This window comes from Chlorocebus sabaeus, chromosome 9, assembly GCF_047675955.1.
Source record: "Chlorocebus sabaeus isolate Y175 chromosome 9, mChlSab1.0.hap1, whole genome shotgun sequence".
NCBI lineage: Eukaryota > Metazoa > Chordata > Mammalia > Primates > Cercopithecidae > Chlorocebus > Chlorocebus sabaeus.
In genome coordinates this window covers 23,241,034-23,261,451 of record NC_132912.1, presented here as the reverse complement: position 1 = coordinate 23,261,451, position 20,418 = coordinate 23,241,034, and the positions used below count along the sequence as shown (strand labels likewise).

General features: G+C 38.4%; 1 protein-coding gene and 1 pseudogene across 1 annotated transcript in view; both read left to right on the top strand.

Annotated features, from left to right (window-relative positions):
• C9H10orf67 (chromosome 9 C10orf67 homolog) overlaps window positions 1-20,418 on the top strand; it is a 137,123-nt gene that overhangs the window by 96,843 nt on the left and 19,862 nt on the right. The window contains exons 13-15 of the mRNA XM_008002504.3: window positions 1,910-1,997; window positions 16,704-16,778; window positions 16,864-16,924. Of these exons, the coding sequence (XP_008000695.3) occupies window positions 1,910-1,997; window positions 16,704-16,778; window positions 16,864-16,924 (224 nt within the window). The remainder of the gene's footprint in view (window positions 1-1,909; window positions 1,998-16,703; window positions 16,779-16,863; window positions 16,925-20,418) is intronic.
• LOC140712543 (U4 spliceosomal RNA) lies at window positions 18,884-18,949 on the top strand (annotated as a pseudogene).

The window sequence follows — 20,418 nt, the reverse complement described above, 5'->3', positions numbered from 1 at the left end:
AGTCTCCACCCATTACAGCATCAACTCAAGTCCAAAATTTCATCTAGGTGTTATCAACCTCAAAAGTGTCAGTTTGCATCATCTCAATTAGGTATGGTTAGACTCTGGTTATAATTCATCCTGGGACAAAATTTCTCTCCATATGTAGACTTGTGAAATTATAGATTATTTGCTCCCAAATACAATAGTGGGAAAGACACTGTATTGACATAAATGTCAATAATAGCTATAGACATTCTTGTTTGAAAGGGGAGAAAGTAGAAGGGGAAAATTGAGTCACTAGTCCAAACAATTTTGAAATTGTTTCAGCATAATGCCATTAGGGTTCAAGGCCTGGGCTAATTCTCTGTGACTCAAGGTCCCACCTGCTGGGCCCAAAGCACTACTACTGAGTCAAATATCCTCTTTCATGAAAGGTAGCACATGTTGGCCAGGTGCGGTGGCTCACGCCTGTAATCCCAGCACTTTGGAAGGCCAAGGCAGGCGGATCATGAGGTCAGGAGATCAAGACCATCCTGGCCAACACAGTGAAACCCCACCTCTACTAAAAAGAATACAGAAAATTAGCTGGGCGTGGTCGTGGGCGCCTGTAGTCCCAGCTACTTGGGAGGCTGAGACAGGAGAATGGCATGAACCCGGAAGGGGGAGCTTGCAGTGAGCCGAGATCGTGCCCCTGCACTGCAGCCTGGGTGATAGAGCAAGACTCTGTCTCAAAAAAAAAAAAAAAAAAGAAAGAAAGGTAGCACATGTTTGACCCTGAGTAATTTTATCAATCTGTTTCCTGCCTGTAGAATTTTGGGAATCCAGTAACCTTCTTTCATGTATTTCCGTTCTCTGTCCTTTTCAGTGCAGTCTGGCAGTGTTGTTGCTGATATAACATTTTTAAAATCTTATGGGTCTCCCATGGGAAGTCACTTCATTAGACAGGAGGCTCCTTCTCAGATCTTTCCCAGATAATCTCATCTCTATTTTGCACTCTACTGAGATGGCTGAAGGGATGTCACACATCTAATCTCTTCAAAGAGTCTTTTGTGTGAGTAAATGCTGTGATTTTTGTTCCTTGCTGGACTCTAGCTAAAGGTTGTCCAGCCATTCTCTTGCTTTCTGAACAGAGTATGTCTTCCTGACAGCAGATCTCCTAATTTTAGCAACATTTGTGATCAAGATAGGCTAAGAATTTCCCAAATAGCTAATATACGTGTGATGTTTCAACACAGTGTAGTTCTTATTATCTTTGATGTGTGATTTCTCCAATCCTAAGTCAACAGGAGCTCTTTCAAGCTGATTACTGTGTTCTTTTGACATAACCTTTGATGACTTTGTTGAATTCTGGTAGAATAAAATGTCCCAGGTTCATTCTGTGCATTTATTGCTTTAGATCTAGAAACAGTCGTTTCTGAAAGATGCCCTGAATTATTTTAGTGAGAAATGCTTTTTGAAATCACAGTCTAGGCAGCAGGGGTGATCATTGCCATTACTTCTCTGCCTTTTCCGAGCTGAAAAACATGTAAGTTTTGTGTGTGTGTGGTTTTTGTTTTTTTGTCAGACAGGGTCTCACTCTGTCACCCAGGCTGAAGTACAGTGGTGCAATCACAGCTCACTGCTGCCTTGACCTCCCAGGATCAGGTGAACCTCCTACCTCAGCCTTTTGAATTGCTGGGACTACAGGCATGTACCACCATGACTGGTTATTTTATTTTATTGTTTGTAGAGGTGGGGTTTTGCCATTTTGCCCAGGCAACACGTAGTTTTAAAAATGAAAGAGGTGGTATGTTCATGCTCATATTTTTAAACTTTTATTTGGTAATATTTTACAATTTTAATGTAGTTTCCTACCTCATTAACATAATGCTTATTTGCTTTCTCCTATGATTTACATACATTTTAAGTTTCATTTTTTAAATTTCAGCTTTCATGTCCTTAAGAATGAAATGTTTACAAGGCACACACTGTTTCGTCAGTTTGCAGTGCTTGCTGACACATCCTTCAATTATATTGTAAGTGCATGTGATGTTTAGATGCTATTTGTCTCTTTGAATATACCTGTCTGTTTCTTTCTGTTCTCGTTTAAGGTTTATCGAGCCCCTGTCATTACAGGCTGTAGAGATAGTACAAGGCAGTCACTGCTAGATGCTGAGGGTGTAAGACACCAAGTGCCTGAACCCAAAGAGCTCAGTCCAGTGTGAGAGGTAGATGTGTAAACAAATTGCTACAGCGCAATATGGTTGAGCTACAATAGGGGCAAGTATAAATTTCAGAGGAGGGGACACTCATTCTGCCTGGAGCGTATCTGTCAGTTTGCCCTTGTGGCCATGGATATAATATTGGGAAATATCAAAGCTCAGAGTCTAAGCTTCCAGTGACATCCAAAGGGAAAAAGGAAGATAGGAAAATCCGTTCCTAGTGCCAAGCCATTCAGTTTCACATTACAGGTCATGTAATAGATAAAGCCCAATTCTGTATTATGCTATTATTTAACTATTTGACTTACTGTTTTCATTTGGGGGCTCTAAATGTTAAGGTAAATGATGCCCAGTATAGAAATATATCCAGAAAATTTTAATTAGTAAGTAAACCAAAATGAGACAAACTTTGTTGAGAACCTGCTATGATGCTAAGTGGTCTGAGAACAAGTCGGGTTTGTGGGGAAGGGACTAAGAAACATGAAATATATAAATATATGCTCTTTTTTTTTTTTTTTTGCTTCGAGAGGCATACAATGTGAAATCATCTTCTTTCTGAAATTTTTTTTCAACATTTGTCACTTTAAGACCATTTTCTAAATTTAAGTTGCCGCAGGAGATCAAATAACTTAAGTACACTTGCAAGATAATATTAAATTAATTCCTGTTTATAAGTAAGTTTATATAGTAACATTGCTGAGGATTTTAATACTTGATTTATTTGAAATGTTCCCAAACTGATCTACATAGATAAGAAGATATATATAGTGTCATTTTTCCCTTCTTGGTTTTTCCTCTTCTCACTTGCAGGTTACAATTTTAGTTGGAGTAATCTCATTTTAGAAATTTAATCAGTTAAGCAAATAAAACATTGGAGGATCCAGGAGAATATGGTGTCACTCAAAATCAGGCTTTTTTAAGATTGTTAGCTGGTAACATTTTCTAGTCCAAATTTGAATTATCTAGGCTTTATGAAACAGACTTCTAAATCTCAAAATTATACCACTTCAAGCACATGAGTAGATCCAGTATTTTTCCTGAGAATAATCTTGGCCCTGCCCTCAAGTGGCCATGCAATTCACCTTCCCGTAGAGGCGGATGGAGCTCCATCTGGTCTAGAATCCATCCATGTGCCAGTGTTTTCCTGGATTCAGAGTTTATGAATCTTCATGTATACATCCATACAGTATGTTGACACATGAGATACTCATCAGAGTGTATACAGATTTTCAAATACTTAAGAAAAACTGATGGGGAAGGGGAGAGAAAGAGTAAGCAAGTGAATGTGTGAGTTTTAGATCCACTAACACTGTCCCTTGGTTCCTTCTCTCTAGTCATTCATCCACCCTACGAACATTTGTTGAGTACACATACATACTAAGCATCAAGCTACATGCTGAGTGTAACACAGTGAACAAGACAGAAATGGCTCTTAGATTCACAGACTGTAAATTCCATGAGGTGACAGACTGGTCTATCTTATAAACTATTTTACCTGCAGAGCTTAGATAGTGCCTGACCTACAGTGTGGAAAAGATAGGCATTAATAGGGATATATTGGAATTTAAATTACAAATTTGGATAAATGCTGTGAAAGAAAAAGTTTGATATGATCTTACTATTGGGGTATATTTTACATATGGTTAAATGCACAAATATTAAGTGTACCATTTGAAGAGTTTTGCTTTGTAACCATCATGTAAGTCAAGGCATTGAACATTTCCATCATCCCTTCAAGCTCCCTCATGTCCCTTTGCAGACAATACATTGCCCCCATCATCACACCAAATAAGCATTGTTTCGATTTCTATCACTACAGGTTAGTTTTGCCTTTTCTTAAATTTATGTAGATGGACTCACACAGTTTATACTCTCTTATGTCTGGCCCATTTTACACAGCACAGTGCTTTTAAGATTCACCTGTGTTATTGCATGTATCCATGGCAGTTGTTCCTTCTTAAGTTCCTTTGTAATGCTGAGTAGCATTCTATTGCATGAATAAACCACAATTTGTTTATCCATTTTGCCTTGTTGGAGAAATGGGCTCTTTCCAGTTAGGACTGTTATGAGAAAAAAAAAATCTGCTATAAACATTTGCTTACAAATCACTTGTGAAAGTATGTTTTAATATATTTCAGGCAGGAGTGGAATGGTGAAGACACAGGAAGTGTGTGTGTTTAACTGCATAAGAAACCACAAAGACACATGCATGCACATGCTCGTTGCTGCACCATTCACAATAGCAAAGACATGGAATCAACCTAAATGCCTATCAACAGTAGACTGGACAAAGAAAATGTGGTACATATACACCATGGAATACGATGCAGCCATAAAAAAAGAACAAGATCATGTCCTTTGCAGCAACATGAATGGAGCTGGAGGCCATTATCCTAAGTGAACTAACACAGAAGCAGAAAACCAAATACCACATGTTCTCACTTATAAGTGAGAGCTAAACATTGAGTACACATGGACACAAAGAAAAGAACAACAGACATGGGGGCCTACTTGATGGTGGAGCTGGGAGGAGAGTGAGGATTGAAAAACTACCTGTCGGATACTGTGCTTACTACCTGGGTGATGAAGTAATCTGAGCACCAAACCCCCATGACACGCAATTTACCTGTGTAACAAACCTGCACATGTACCCCCTAAACCTAAAATAAAAGTTGTTTTTCTGTTTTGTTTTGTTTTGTTTTGAGATGGAGTCTTGCTCTGTCACCCAGGCTGGAGTACAATGGCACGATCTCGGCTCACTGCAACCTCCGCCTCCTAGGTTTAAGCCATTTTCCTGCCTCAGCCTCCTGAGTAGCTGGGATTACAGGCATGTGCCACCAAGCCTGGCTAATTTTTGTATTTTTAACAGAGACGGGTTTTACCATGTTGGCCAGGCTGATCTCGAACTCCTGACCTCAGGGATCCAACTGCCTTGGCCTCCTAAAGTGCTGGGATTACAGGTGTGAGCCACCATGCCCGGCCAAAGATTTTTACAAAAAATAAACAACAAAATTGCCAGTACTCCAAAGTGACTGCATCGTTTTACCCTCACACCAGCAATCTTTGAGAGTTCCACTTGCTCCACATCCCCACCAACTTGATATTGTTAGGTTTTTTTGTTTGTTTTTTGTTTGTTTTGTTTTGTTTTGAGACAGAGTCTCACTCTGTCGCCAGGCTGGAGTGCAGTGGCACAATCTTGGCTCACTGCAACCTCCGCCTCCCAGGTTCAAGCAATTCTCTGCCTCAGCCTCCTGAGTAGCTGGGATTACAGGCACTTGCCACCATGCCAGGCTAATTTTTGTATTTTTAGTGGAGACGGGTTTCACCATGTTGACCAGGCTGGTCTTGAACCCCTGACCTCGTGATCCACCCGCCTTGGCCTCCCTAAGTGCTGCAATTACAGGCCTGAGCCACAGTGCCCGGCCAATATTGTTAGTTTTTAAATTTTAAACATTTAAAAATGTTATCTCATTATAATTTTAATTTGCATTTCCCTAATTAATGACGTTGAGCATCTTTTCACGTGCTGATTGATCATTCTTAGGTCTTCTTTTTGAAGGATCTACTTAAGACTTTTTAAAAACTTGTGGCTAAATGCACATAACAGAAAATTTGTCATTTCAGCCATTTTTAAATGTACAGTTCAGTAGTGTCGCAAACATCCAAATTGTTCAACCAAATTCCAGAACTCTTTTCCATCTTGCAAAAGTGAGACTCCACTCTCATTTAAAAAATAACTGCCCATTCCTCTAATATTGCACTTTTGTCAATTTTTAACTGTTATTGAGTTGTAGCATTTTGTTAAATATTCTGAATACAAGTCCTTTGTCAGATATATGTATTACAAACATTTTTTCCTTGGTCTATAATTTTTCCTTCTATTTTCTGAACAGTGTCCTTTGAAGGTCAGATATTTTTATTTTAATGAAGACAACTTAGTTATTTTTTCTGTGGCAGATTGTATTCTCTGTGTCTGTGATGATATCTCACATTCTGTATGTATTTCTTATAATATTGATCTTGTCTTTTTTTGTTGAATTTCACCAGTTCCGTTTTTCTAGATGAATTGCCTGTCTGTGTATGAGTCTATTTCTAACCACACTATTCTTTTCCATTGGTTTATTTGTCAGTCCTTTTGCCAATATCACACTGTCTTAATTAACATAGCTTTCTAGCTAGTAAATCTTGAAATTGGGTAATGTAAATCCTTTTATTTATTTTTTTTTTCAGCTTTTTTTTCTTTTTTTTTTGAGACAGAATTTTGCTCTTGTTGCCCAGGCTGGAATGCAATGGCGCCATCTCCGCTCACCGCAACCTCCACCTCCCGGATTCAAGCAATTCACCTGCCTCAGCTTCCCAAGTAGCTGGGAGGCATGCACCACCATGCCCAGCTAATTTTGTGTTTTTAGTAGAGATGGTGTTTCACCATGTTGGCCAGGATGGTCTTGATCTCTTGACCTCGTGATCCACCTGCCTCAGCCTCCAAAGTGCTGGGATTACAGGCATGAGCCACCATGCCCAGCCTTATTTAGCTTTTTTTTAGCCTTGACTTGAAACTCGTTACTTAACTTATATTTGAAGTTCAGAGGTACATGTGCAGGTTTGTTATATGTCATGGGGGTTTGTTGTACAGATTACTTCTTCAGCCAGGTGTTAAGTCCGGAACCCATTAGTAGTTTTTCCTGATCCTGTTCCTCCTCCCATCCTCCACCCTCTGGTAGGCCTCAGTGTCTGTTGCTTCCCTCTGTATGTCCATGTGTTCTCATCATGTAGCTTTCATCATTTGTAAGAGAGAACATGTAGTATTTGGTTTTCTGTTCCTGCATTATTTTGCTAAGGATAATGGCCTCTAGCTCTATCCATGTTCCTGCAGAGGACAAGATCTCATTCTTTGACATGGCTGCATAGTATTCCATGGTGTGTGTGTACCACATTTTCATTATCCAGTCTATCATTGATGGGCATTTAAGTTGATTCCATGTCTTTGCTATTGTGAATAGTGCTGCAATGAACTTATGCATGCATGTGTCTTTATGATAGAACAATTTATATTCCTTTGTGTATATACCCAGTAATGGGATTGCTGGGTCAAATGGTAGTTCTGTTTTTAGGTCTTTGAGGAATTGCCACACTGTTTTTCACCATGGTGGAACTAATTTACATTTCCACCAACCACGTATAAGTGTTCCTTTATAATAACATGACTGGATTTTAGTTTTTAAAATCTCGCCTTCATTTATTTACAATTAATAGGCAAACTGAAACTATATGCATTTATCAACATAGGTGACATGTGTGATATATTCCTGGCATCCTGCTCTTTTTGTTTGTTTGTTTCCTGGCTCATGTAATATGAACCACATTTTACTTGTTTTTATTTCCTATATTGTAATGGTAAACTTTAAGGTAAAATCAAGTACCCAATACATTTCTGAAATTATCAAAACCAAAAACCAAGTAAATTTTGAGTCTTAAAACACTCTTCAAGACAAGAAGGTATATGTGTTTTTGTTCTCTGAGCTTTGTCTCAGCCCTAATTTCATCATATATTCCCCTCTTCCTTCTAGTCTTCGTTAATTTACTATTTGTAGAGAACCACATCATTATTATGTTATTCTTTTTTTTTTTTTTTTTTTTTTTTTTTTTTTTTTTTTTTTTTTTGAGACGGAGTCTCGCTCTGTCGCCCAGGCTGGAGTGCAATGGCGCAATCTCGGCTCACTGCAAGCTCCGCCTCCCGGGTTCACGCCATTCTCCTGCCTCAGCCTCCCGAGTAGCTGGGACTACAGGCGCCCGCCACTGCGCCCGGCTAATTTTTTCTATTTTTAGTAGAGACGGGGTTTCACCATGGTCTCGATCTCCTGACCTTGTGATCCGCCCGCCTCGGCCTCCCAAAGTGCTGGGATTACAGGCGTGAGCCACCGCGCCCGACCTATGTTATTCTTTTTATCACATGAAAGTATTTTTGGTTAATTACTTTCCGCTTTCAACTCTCCAACTACCTGAATAGCAATTATTTATACTTACATTTATATGTTTATGTTTAACCCCACCGACTACTTTTTAAAAATCATGACTTCCACAGGTCTTGAGTTCTCAGTTTTGATTTATTTCTTATAAACTGGACCATGAATTTGAGTCTTTTCCTTTTGTTCTGGAGGAAATATTCTATCCACTTTGCAATGTCTTGACCTGACTAAGGCCAGTTTAATTTTTTGTTGCTAATTAGCCTGTCTTCCCCATTTTGGAAATTCGTATGTTGTGTTTTTTAACCTTGAAATTTAAAAAGATGTCATCAGGATGTAAGTAAACATTATTTTATTAATTTCTCTTGAATAAAATGGGCCTCTCTGATAGTCCTTTTCTTCAACTCAGACATATTTCTTATGTACACTTTTCTTTTTCTTTTAAAGACAGAGTCTTCCTCTGTCACCCAGACTGGAGTGCAGTGACATGATCATAGCTCACTGTAACCTCAAACCTCTGAGCTCAAGTGGTTGTCTTGTCTCAGCCTCCTGAGTAGCTGGGACTACAGGTGTGCACCACCACACTTGGCTGATTTTTTTGTATTTTGTAGAGACAAAGTCTCACTATGTTGCTCAGGCTGGTATTGAACTCCTGGCCTCAAGTGATCCTCCCACCTCAGCCTCCCAAAGTGCTAGGATTACAGGTATGAGACACCATGTCCATTATGTACACTTTTAATGACTGCTGTTGTGGGATCTGGGATCTGTTTTTGTTTCTTTTTCAGAAACGCTATTGTGGGTCAGATACCTATTTTTCTGTCCTCCATAGTTAATCACATTCTCTTTCATGTCATGTTATCCTTTTTGTTCTTTTCCTTGACATTTTTTGGAAACTTTTCTGGTTTGCACCTTCTTTCAAAGTTTCCTGAAGAGGTTTCAGGTATGCTGGGATATTGATTCTCCTTAGTCCTCCAAGTGTCAGGGTTTAGGGCATTGCTAGAGTAGCCTGAAGCTCTGATCCAATAGTCTAAGCCCATGAGCAACTTTGTCGATTTATCCCAGTGTTCTGTGTGAATAATGTGTTTTTATGTACACTATGGCAAACTAAATGCCAGGGAACATTGCTTTACATTCTCGTTCTGTTCTCTCCATTTCACCTCTACTCTTTACTATCTCAAATATTTATTTTAATTATTGCACAGTTAGTAATTTTCTCATGTTTTATGCAAATATCTTTATCCTAGTCTTTTTCTCAGCCTATTCTTTTATCCGGGAGTACGGCTCCTTCTTAATCTCTTAATTTGGTGTCAGGTCTAAGTAGAGAAGAGTTTATTTTGTCTCGAGTCTAAATTTTGTTGTTTCATGTTTTTTTGGATGCATGTTTTTCAAACTGTTAAATAAACCATGAATAAGAAACAGATGAATGAAAATACATATGTACAATTTAAAGAATGATGATAACATGAATGCCCGCGTTCCCGAGACCAAGGCCATAACTAGATTATTACCCTGCCCCAGAAGCCCACCAATTCATTCTTCCTCTTCATTCCCTTCTGGAGGGAACTATTGCTCTAATTTTTTAAAAATTTTCTTCATAGTTTTATCACTTATGCATGTATTTCTAAGCAGTGTGTTGTTGAGTTTTGCCGGTTTTTAAGCTTTCTAGAAATAAAAAATAAGTAAATGAAAAATGCGCACATTGTTCTGTGATTTTGCTCCATTTTCTCAACACTATACTTCTAAGATTCATTCATGCTGATGCTAGTGGTTGTGATTCACCCATTGCGAATATTCTAATACACGAATATACCACAACTTATTTACCCATTCTGCTGCTCATCAACACTTACGCTGGTTCTCACTTTTTACTATTATGAGTATTATTGCTCTCAACAGTCTTCTAGTTTCACCTGATACACAGATACAGGAGCTCTTCCAGGTTTTATACTCGTAACAGAATTGCTGGTCATAGAGTACTGATATGTTCACTTGCTATGGGTAAGCTGCTGTGATTGCAACAACAAAAACTACACTGACTTAAATAGATTGAAGCCTACTTCATTCATGTACAGTGAGGAAGCAAGCAGCTCCAGGCATTACGATGCCCCATGAGGAGCAATACTCCATAAAGTGATACTCAGGTTCCTTCAGTCTTACTGCTCTGACATGTCCTAAGATATTTTACTCACCCACATAAATAAAGGTGGTCAACTTCATGTCCATGGGTCCTAGACTTTCTCCAGAAAGAGAAAGTCCAGGGCAAGAATATTTATCCTTAATGATATGACCCAGAAATGGCGCACATCACTTCTACTCATGTCCCACAGGTCTGATCCTAGACCTAGAACTGCATCCAATTGCAAGAGAGACTGAGAAAGGTGATCTCTGTCTATGCAGCCAAATACCTAACTAAAACTTGGAGGTTATATTACCAAAAAAAAAAAAAAAAAAAAAAAAAGAAAGGAGGAGAATAAGGCCAGGCATGGTGGCTCACATGTGTAATAACAGCACAGAGGCTGAGGCGGGAGGATCACTTGAGCCCAAGAGTTTGAGACCAGCCTGGGCAACAAAGTGAGACCCTGTCTCTACAAAAAATAGAAAAAAAAATTAGCTGGGCATAGTGGCACGTGCCTGAGGCTGAGGGAGGCTGAGCTGGGAGGATAGCTTGAGCCTGGGAGGTCAAGCTCACAGTGAGCCATGATTGTGCCTTTGTACTCCAGCCTGGTCAATAGAGCAAGACCCTGTCTCCAAAAAAATAAGGAGGTTAGATATTGAAGGACAACAAATAACCTCTGTCACAGAAGCTAATGCCAGATAGTTTTCCAAAGTAATATTACTCTGACACTCTAACCAGGAACAGATGAGAGTTTCTAGTGCTCCATGTGGTCTTCAGCACTGATATTGCCAGACTTCATCATTTTTGCCAACCTGTTATTGTATAATGCTTACTCATAGTTTTGGAGTTTATGTGTATATGTGTATGTTTATAATTTTTTTTTTTTTTGCCTTTTCCTGATTACTAATGAAAGTGGTCATCTTTTTATATGTTTATTCACCATTCAGGTTTCCTCTTTTAAGTACTGCAGGTTTCAGCCTTTTGATTCTATTGGTTTATTTCATATTTATTTTTTCATAGAAATTCTTTATATAACTTGAATACTAATCCTTTACCAGTTATATGTATTGCAAATGTCTTCTTTCAGTTTATGGATAAAGTTTTTAATCTTTTTCTGGCATTTTTTAAAATAAGTAAATGTTCTCAATATTAATGTTATTCTGACTTAATCTTTTCCTTTTTTTCTTTACATTTTTCTCTGCCTTTAAAAAGAGTTCATCTAACATTTAATCACAAATATATTATTCTCTATGGTCTTTAAACTTTTGGCTTGTTTTGCTTTTCATATTTACAGATTTAATCCATTTAAAATTGATATTAGTGTATAGAGAGGTTGACGTCTGGTTTCATTTTCTTTTATTATAAATAACCATCTGAAGTAGCCATTTAATAAAAAGTCTGTCTTCTCCCTTTATATATAATTCCACCTGTCATTATTAAGGGCTCATATATATGAGTCTATTCTGACTCTATCTGTTTCACTGTTTTTTTTTCCTGCACCAATATAACACTGATTTAATATCTAAATCTTATCTGATAAGGCTAACGCCTCTGCTCTGTTTTGCAAGAGTGCCTCAGCTTTATTGGATCTTTGCATTTCCATGTAAATTTTAGAATCAGATTGTCAATATTCACAGAAAAACAAAACAAAACAAAAGAAACAAAACAAAACAAATTTTATTGGTATTTCAATTAGAATTATGTTAAATCTACAGTTCAATTTAGGCACAATTGGCATCTCTATCATTGAGTCTTCTAATCTGTAAATATGTTATATATTTGGTTTAGGTATTATTTCAATAGAGTTTTATAACTCCATAGAAGTCTTGAAAGTACCTTTTTTTAGATGTAATCTTAGGTACCTTGTATTTTTATGCTATTATATTTAGACGATTTGCATATTACTCTAAGTTGTTTGTAATCAGTTTTTGCTTTATGTAATTTTAGTCTGTATTAGTAGATGCTTACTATTTTATAATCGTATCTTCCTGGTAAATTGAACATTTTACCATTATGTAATGACAAACTTTATCGCTACAAATGCTTTTTGCCTTAAAGTCTGTTTTGGCTTTATATTACTAGAGCTACCTGCACTTTCGATAGGTTATTATTTTCTTGGCATATCTTTCAGCCTTTTGTATGCTTCTGCTTTGGATATGACTCTTTTATACAGCATACAGCTAGTTTTAAACTTTGTTCTTAATCTAGTTGGACAATCTTTGTCTTTTAACTGGGGCATTTAGTCCATTTAATTTTATTGTAATCACAAATACATTTGGCTTTAATTATACCTTGTTATTTTATGTTTTATATTTGTCTCTATTTTGTATATATTTTTCTCCTTCTTTACATTTTTTGAATTGGTTATTTTTTTTCTCATTTTTTTTTTTTTTAATTTCTAAACTCTTGTTTCTATCAAGAAAGTTGAAATTACCTCTATGTGTTTACAGTGGTGAACAATAAAAGTTCTTTGGGCAATTAAATTTCAACTACCACTCTCTGTCAGTATATAATGCTGTTGTCATCTATTTTAACTCTACCTTGTTTTCTTAATCTTCATAGCACATTATTATTATTGGTGCATTTGATTAATATTTGTTTAGCTTTACTTACATATTTACCACTTTATTTGCAATACCTTCTTACATCTTAGACCCTCCATCTGAGATCACTTTCCTTCTACATGAAGTGCATGCATTAGAAGTTTCTTTTTTTTTTGAGATGGAGTCTCGCTCTGTCACCCAGGCTGGAGTGCAGTGGCGCAATCTTGGCTTACAGCAACCTCTGCCTCCCGGGTTCAAGCAATTTTCCTGCCTCAGCCTCCCGAGTAGCTGGGACTACAGGTGCCTGCCACCACTCCTGGCTAATTTTTGTATTCTTAATAGAGACAGGGTTTCACCATGTTGGCTAGGATGGTCTCAAACTCCTGACCTCAGGTGATCTGCCCGCCTGGGCCTCCCAAAGTGCTGGGATTACAGGCATAAGCCACTGTGCCTGGCCTAGAATTTTCTTTAGTGGGGATCTGCTGGAGGCCAACACTTTCAGTTATCACTTGACAGAAAATGTCTTTGTTTTTGCCCCTGTTATTGAAAGATATTTTCTCTAGGTGTAAAATTCTAGATTTATGATACTTTCTCTTTGCACATTGAACATACCATTCCACTGTCTTCTAGATTCCATTGTGGTATGGTTTGGTTGTATCCCCACCCAAATCTCATCTTTTTTTTTTTTTTTTTTTTTTTTTTGAGATGGAGTTCCGCTCTTGTCAACCAGGCTGGAGTGCAATGGCACGATCTCGGCTCACTGCAACCTCTGCCTCCCGGGTTCAAGTGATTCTCTTACCTCACGTCCTGAGTAGCTGGGATTACAGGCACTTGCCACTACGCCCAGCTAATTTTTGTGTTTTTAGTAGAGATGGGGTTTCACCATGTTGGCCAGGATGGTCTGAATCTCCTGACCTCGTGAATCGCCTGCCTCAGACTCCCAAAGTGCTGGGATTGCAGGCGTGAGCCACCATGCCCGGCCCCAAATCTCTTCCTGACTTTCCGTGTGTTATGGGTGGGACCCAGCGGGAGGTAATTCAGTCACGGGGCGGGTCTTCCCGTGCTGTTCTCGTGACAGTGAATAAGTCTCACAAGATCTGAAGGTTATATAAAGGGGATTTCCCTGCACGAGCGCGCCTCTTTGCCTGCCGCCTTCCACATAAGCTGTGACTTGCTTCCTCCTTGCCTTCCACCATGATTGTGAGACTTTCGCAGCCACGTGGAACTGTAAGTCCAATTAAACCTCTTTCTTTTGTAAAGTCTCCGGTATGTCTTTATCAGCAACATGAGAACAGACTAATACACATTGTTAGCATTGGAATGTTGCTTTCTCTTTAACTGTGACTTTCTTAACATTAATCTGTCTCTCGTCTTTAGCTGCTTTTAAGGTCTCTTTCTTCAGTGTTCTGCATTTTTACTATGATGTGTCTAGTTGTGAATTTCTTTTTGTTTATTCTGTTTGAAATTTATCAGGATTCTTGAAAGTTGAGGTCAGTTTGTTTCATCAGTTCTGGAAAGTGTTCAGTTCTTAACTCTATATTTTGCCATACTCCTATTCTTTTCTGTCTTCTACTCTGACCAAATGAGGTTTTACCTTTTCCCTCTATCCTTCGTATTGCTATTGCTTAGCCTTTATATTTGACATCACTTTGTCTCTCTGAGTTGCATCCTTGATAATATGTTTCATTCTGTCTTTCAATTTATTATTATTTTCACAGATGTATAATTTTTCTGCTAAAATTGGCCTCTTGACTTTCATTTCAATTATTTATAATTTTTCTGAAAAATAGAAATAAATTTTGTTTGCTTTTTTAAATATGCAAACAAATTATTCATCATCAAGCTTCTATGTTTTATTTCTTGAAACATATTAAACATACTTATTTTATATTCTATGACTGAGAATTTCTATATTTGAAGTTTTAGAGACTCTGGTTCTACTATCTTGTTTATGCTAGCAACTACTCATGATGTATATACAGATTTTTGACAATGAACTGCTCACTTTCCTTGGAACCTTATTTATAAAAATTCTCTGAGGACTCGGCTGAAGAGGAATTTTTCTATAAAAGGTTTAAATGTGCTTCTTTCCATTGCCATGAACACCATTATTCTGGAATTAGTTAAATTAATTTTTTTAGCATATTACTTTTCAGACCACCTTGTGAATTCAGCTGGCAAATGGCATGGGCTAGTAATGGTTAGGAATTCACAGGAGGGTGTTTTTTGTTTGTTTGTTTTTTTGTGTGTGTGTGTGTTTTTTTGTTTTTTTGTTTGTTTGTTTGTTTTTTTTGAGACAGAGTCTCGCTCTGTCGCCCTGGCTGGAGTGCAGTGGTGTAATCTCCGCTCACTGCAAGCTCCACCTCATGGGTTCACACCATTCACCTGCCTCAGCCTCCAGAGTAGCAGGGACTACAAGTACCCTCCACCACGCCGGGCTAATTTTTTGTATTTTTAGTAGAGATGGGGTTTCACTGTGTTAGCCAGGATGATCTCAATCTCTTGACCTCGTGATCCGCCTGCCTTGGCCTCCCAAAGTGCTGGGATTACAGGCATGAGCCACTGCGCCCAGCAAAGGAGGGTTTTTTTTTAATGGTATTCAACTAGTTGCCAACCTTAGAAGCAGGCATTTTCCTTGCAAACTTCTTGGGGGAGCCTCACTTGAGGTAGTATTTTACCTTTACTCTGGTTATAGCATTACAGTCCCACATGTACAGTGGGGTGGGAGTGTCTTGTTAAATTCCACACCTTAGGTGAACCCTGAGTTGTATCCTGTCCTCCCAAGTCATAGGAGCTTTTGACAACTCATGCACATATTCAGGAAGTTTGGCAAATGCCCTCAAAGTGAATGAGAGCTCCAGGGTGGAAGTCCTGCGTTTCCATCTTCTCTTGGTCTAGGACCTGAGTATTCCTGCTTGCCTGCTTGCTTTATTTATTTATTTATTTTTGAGACAAGGTCTTACTCTTTCACCCAGGCTAGAGTGCAGTGGCACAATCACTGCTCACTGCAGCCTTGACCTCCTGGGTTCAAGTCATTCTCCCGCCTCAGCCCCCTCAAGTAACTGGGACTACAGGCATGTGCCACCACACCTGGCTAACTTTTGTAGTTTTTGTAGAGACGAGGTTTTGCCCTGTTACCCAGGCTGGTCTCAAACTCCTGGACTCAAGCGATCCTCCCACCTCGACCTCCCAAAATGCTGGGATTGCAGGTGTGAGCCACCATGCCTGGACCCTGCGTTTTTCATCAGCTTACAGCAACACTGAAAAATATAAGAAATGAAAGTCTTATTTGGACTTAAGTTCTATGTCTGTGTTTTATTCACAAGTAATCTTTACATACCACATCCAAAAGTCCTTTGCATTTCATTTCAGCCTTTTCATTTCCAGAGTCATCTGTCTACATTTCCTTGAATCCATATGTTCTTATACTCCATTGTGCCAGCCAAAAGTCTTAAGGAGATTTTCATCTAGATCTCATAATACATCATTTCTAGAAGTGTGTGCTTCCTTTAATTTCAGGAAACTTTTCTTTAACTTGGGAACCAGGACGCCATTGCTGTAGCTTCTAGTAACTAGGAGATGGTGGGGACGCCTTTGTGACTTCCAAATAGTTGCAAGTAGTAAGTCTCAATTGTAGGGACAACCAAAAGGAAGTAGAGTCAGAAGAGATACTAAGGAAAATAGTTTTCTTAAATTTTCTTTCAGTGTGGGCTGAAGAAGAAAGAGACTCTATCCCATTGGAATAAAGAAAAGGATTTCCCCAGCCATATTTGAGCAAATAAGTGACAAGCATAGTTTCCATATCTTGATCAACTAAAGGCTGGAGAACATTAACGTCCGTTTGATTTGACTATTATTTCCTCCTGATAACACAGTACATATCTTTTGTGTCTTTCAGAAAGTAAAACCCTTATTAGTGCAATCTAGAACAACCATAACAGGTACATCCTCTTCAAGTCATTGTACATCTTCAGTAAGTAGCCTATTTCTCTCTCTTAAATATTTACTGAGTTAATATTATTCAACTTAAGTAATGAAAATTTTTGGTTCACTTACAGATAGACAGTAAGCATGTGGATGTAGTCAGTGATCAGGCATCCCTTCAACTTTCACCAAAAGGTAAGAATCTTTTTGTTGGAAATGAGGTTCACACCAGAATGGCTACTTAGTCTAGATTAACTTTGCTTTTCTTTTGTACCCTGAGGTATTTGGTATTCTGGGCGAATTCATGACTTTTTTCAGCCAATTTATAAAATTATTGCACAGATAAACTGAATAAAAGAATACTAATATATACTTCTGACTACTGATCACTGCTAATTGAAAATCAATCTATGCAACGCCCAATGGCTCTTGCCTGTAATCCTAGCACTTTTGGAGGCTGAGGGAGGATCACTTGAAACCAGGAGTTTGAGATCAGCCTAGGCAACATATAAGACTCTACCTCTACAAAAAAAAAAAAAAAGAAATTAGCCAGGCTTGGTGGCATGCATCTGTAGTCCCAGCTACTCAGGAGGCTGAGGATTTGCTTGAGCCCAGGAGGTCAAGGCTGCAGTGAGCCAAGATCATGCCACTGTACTCCAACCTGGGTGACAGAGTGAGACCCTTTCTTTAAATTAAAAAAAACAAACAAAAAAAAATAGTTTTACTTCAAAACCAGAAACTGCCTCAGTTGGAATGTCATTTCTTTTTTAAAATTAAACTGCCAACAAACCTGAAGCTCCTGTTAAATTCCTATTTTTTTCCAACTTAATAATTACAACAAGAGTAGACTGGGCCTGGTGGCTCACACCTGTAATCCCAGCACTTTGGGATGCTTGAGTCCAGGAGCTTTAGACCAGCCTGGACAACCTGGCTGTCTCACCCTCCTGAGTAGTTGGGACAACAGGTGCGTGCCACCATGCCCAGCTGATTTTTGTTTGCTTGGTTGATTGGTTGGCTTTTTTAGAGATGAGGTTTTGTCATGTTGCCCAGGCTGAAATTATTTCTAAAGCATCTTAATGTACTCACATTTTATGTAAACATATGGATTAATGAATTTAGTTGGCCTGAATTTTTTTTTTAACTTTAGATTCCAGGGGTACATGTGCAGATTTGCTGTATAGATGTATTGCATGATGCTGAGGTTTGGGCTTTGATGGAATTCATCACCCAGTTGGTGAACTAGTAATTAGTTGTATGGAATAGGAAGTTTTTCCACCCTTGCCTCCCTCCCTCCCTCCTTTTGGAGACCCTGGTGTCTGTTATTCCCATCTTTATGTCCCTGTGTACTCAATGTTTAGCTCTTATAAGTGAGAACATGTGGTGTTTGGTTTTCTACTTCTATATTAATTCACTTATGGCCTGCAATTTTAGTTAGGAAGTTTAATTATCCATAGAATTCCATTCCCTAAAAATTCAATTGAGGATTTTGCATTGAAAACTGACTTTCCCTAGCCAAGAAAACCATTTTGCAAAGGTCCCCTTGAAGTGACACAAATAAATTTTGATGGCCACGTGACACATAAGGCAGCCCCACTGAAACAAACACTGTCACTCCCTTTTCTAAGCCCTGAAAAAGCAAAATGTAGAGTTACTGCTGCTCTGTCTACTGAAAATCCTCCTAAAATCTGTTAGCTCACTTTTTTGCCTTACTAATAAAATTGAATATAAATGTTTTATGATCCATAATTTTACAGTGTACTATAAGGCTCATCATTCTGAATATTAATCAGCATTATAGAGGAGGCATAAGATAAAATGCTCACACCAGAAGCCTGTGGACATAACCATGAAATTTCCTCCTATTCAATCTCAGATACAGCTTTGACATGTAATGTTCTTCCCTCTAAAGATAATTTTGGGAAATAATCCAGTTAACAAAAATTTCTTATTAATTGGTTCCAGTTAATCCAAAATTTACTAGAAATAAATTTCCTATTTTTACTGAATAAAAACAACTAAATGAATGTTAAGAGGAAAGCTGAATTACTGATTTTCTAATTTGGGGAGTAAACGAATCTTCTCTTTAGAAAGCATGATCTTTAGTGGTAATGCTTTGCAGATGGCTTTCAGGCTGGACATTTAAAGGACCAAAATAGCTTTGCGCAGTGGCGATATTGCAGCCAATAAGGTTTATCTGAGGTGTGATTATTGCTAATAAAAGGGCCAAATTAGCCTAGATTTATTGCTAATCTTCACCAAACAAGTTATTCCAAGCTCCCAAAGTACTTTACAAGGTTGAGTACCCTCTTCAGACTCCCAGGAAATAGTTTAATACATTATTAATGCTTTCAAGCACTAATTCAAAAATATCTATTAAACAGGTATTAGGTATTGATATGGTTTGGATTTGTGTCTCTGCCCAAATCTCATATCGAATTGGAGAATGGGCCTGGTGGGAGGTGATTGGATTATGGGGGCTGATTTCCCCCATGCTGTTCTTATGATAGTAAGTTCTCATGAGATCTGATGGTTTAAAAGTGTGTGGCACTTCGCTGTCTCTCTCTGTCTCCTGTTCCTCCATTGTAAGATGTGCTTACTTCCCCTTCTGCCATGATTGTAAGTTTCCTGAGGCCTCCTAGCCATGCTTCCTGTTAAGCCTGTGAAACTAAGTTAATTAAACCTCTTTTCTCCATGAGTTAGCCAGTCTCAGGTAGTTCTTTACAGCAGTGTGAGAATGGACTAATACAGGTACATAAAATATAAGGGGTTACTATAACCTGTTTGGTAACAGATCCCAAACTGAACACTTTAAAGTTAAAATGCATTCCATTTTTAAATATGTAAATAGGATAGGAATATTTAAAATATCCTATGGAACATTATCCTTTCTGTTACAGAATCCTCAGTGTTGGCCTCAAAGGTTGAGCTTCTTAGGCTATACTTTCACACCACAAAACACTTTGTGAAATTACATGTAACTAGCATTCAGTGGATATACGTAATATTCTAAATGCCTTTCACATTTTTACTTTAATCCTCACAAAAACCCTATGAGGTAGGTACTCTTGCTTTCCCCCATTTTACAGATAAGACCACTGAATACAGAGAGGTTTGTAAACTGGTAGGTTTATATTGCAAATAAGTGGAGCAGCTGGATTCAAATCCAGTGTAGGCTAAGGGTACGTGCTAATCCCCACTCAATTATTTTCACCTGCCCCAAGATTCATGCATGACAACACAGAAAATATCCCATTTGCAACAAAACACAGTGGGGAAAATCCATGGTGTAACAGAGAGAACCTGGGCTTTGGAGGCTGACAGACTGCTTCCAAGCTCAGGTGACTACTTACTCACTGGTGCCTTCGTCTTAGTGCTCCCTGTTGTGTAAAACAGACATGGCAACCCCACCTCTTAGGTTTGTTATGAGATGAAGTGAGATCATATATGTGACATGCCTAGCTAATTCCTCTCTCTGCCTGTCCTCTTGAGCTGTTGATAGTGTAATCCCAAGCTAACGCCTTGCAAATCTATATTTTAATCCCCCCATGAAAGTAATGATGCCCTAAACAGTAGGCTAATAAATTAAAACAGCTCATCTCTTACTGCTTTTTTTTTTTTCTCTCTTGAGATGGGGTATTGCTCTGTCATCCAGGCTGGAGTGCAGTGGTTCAGTCATAGCTCACTGCAGT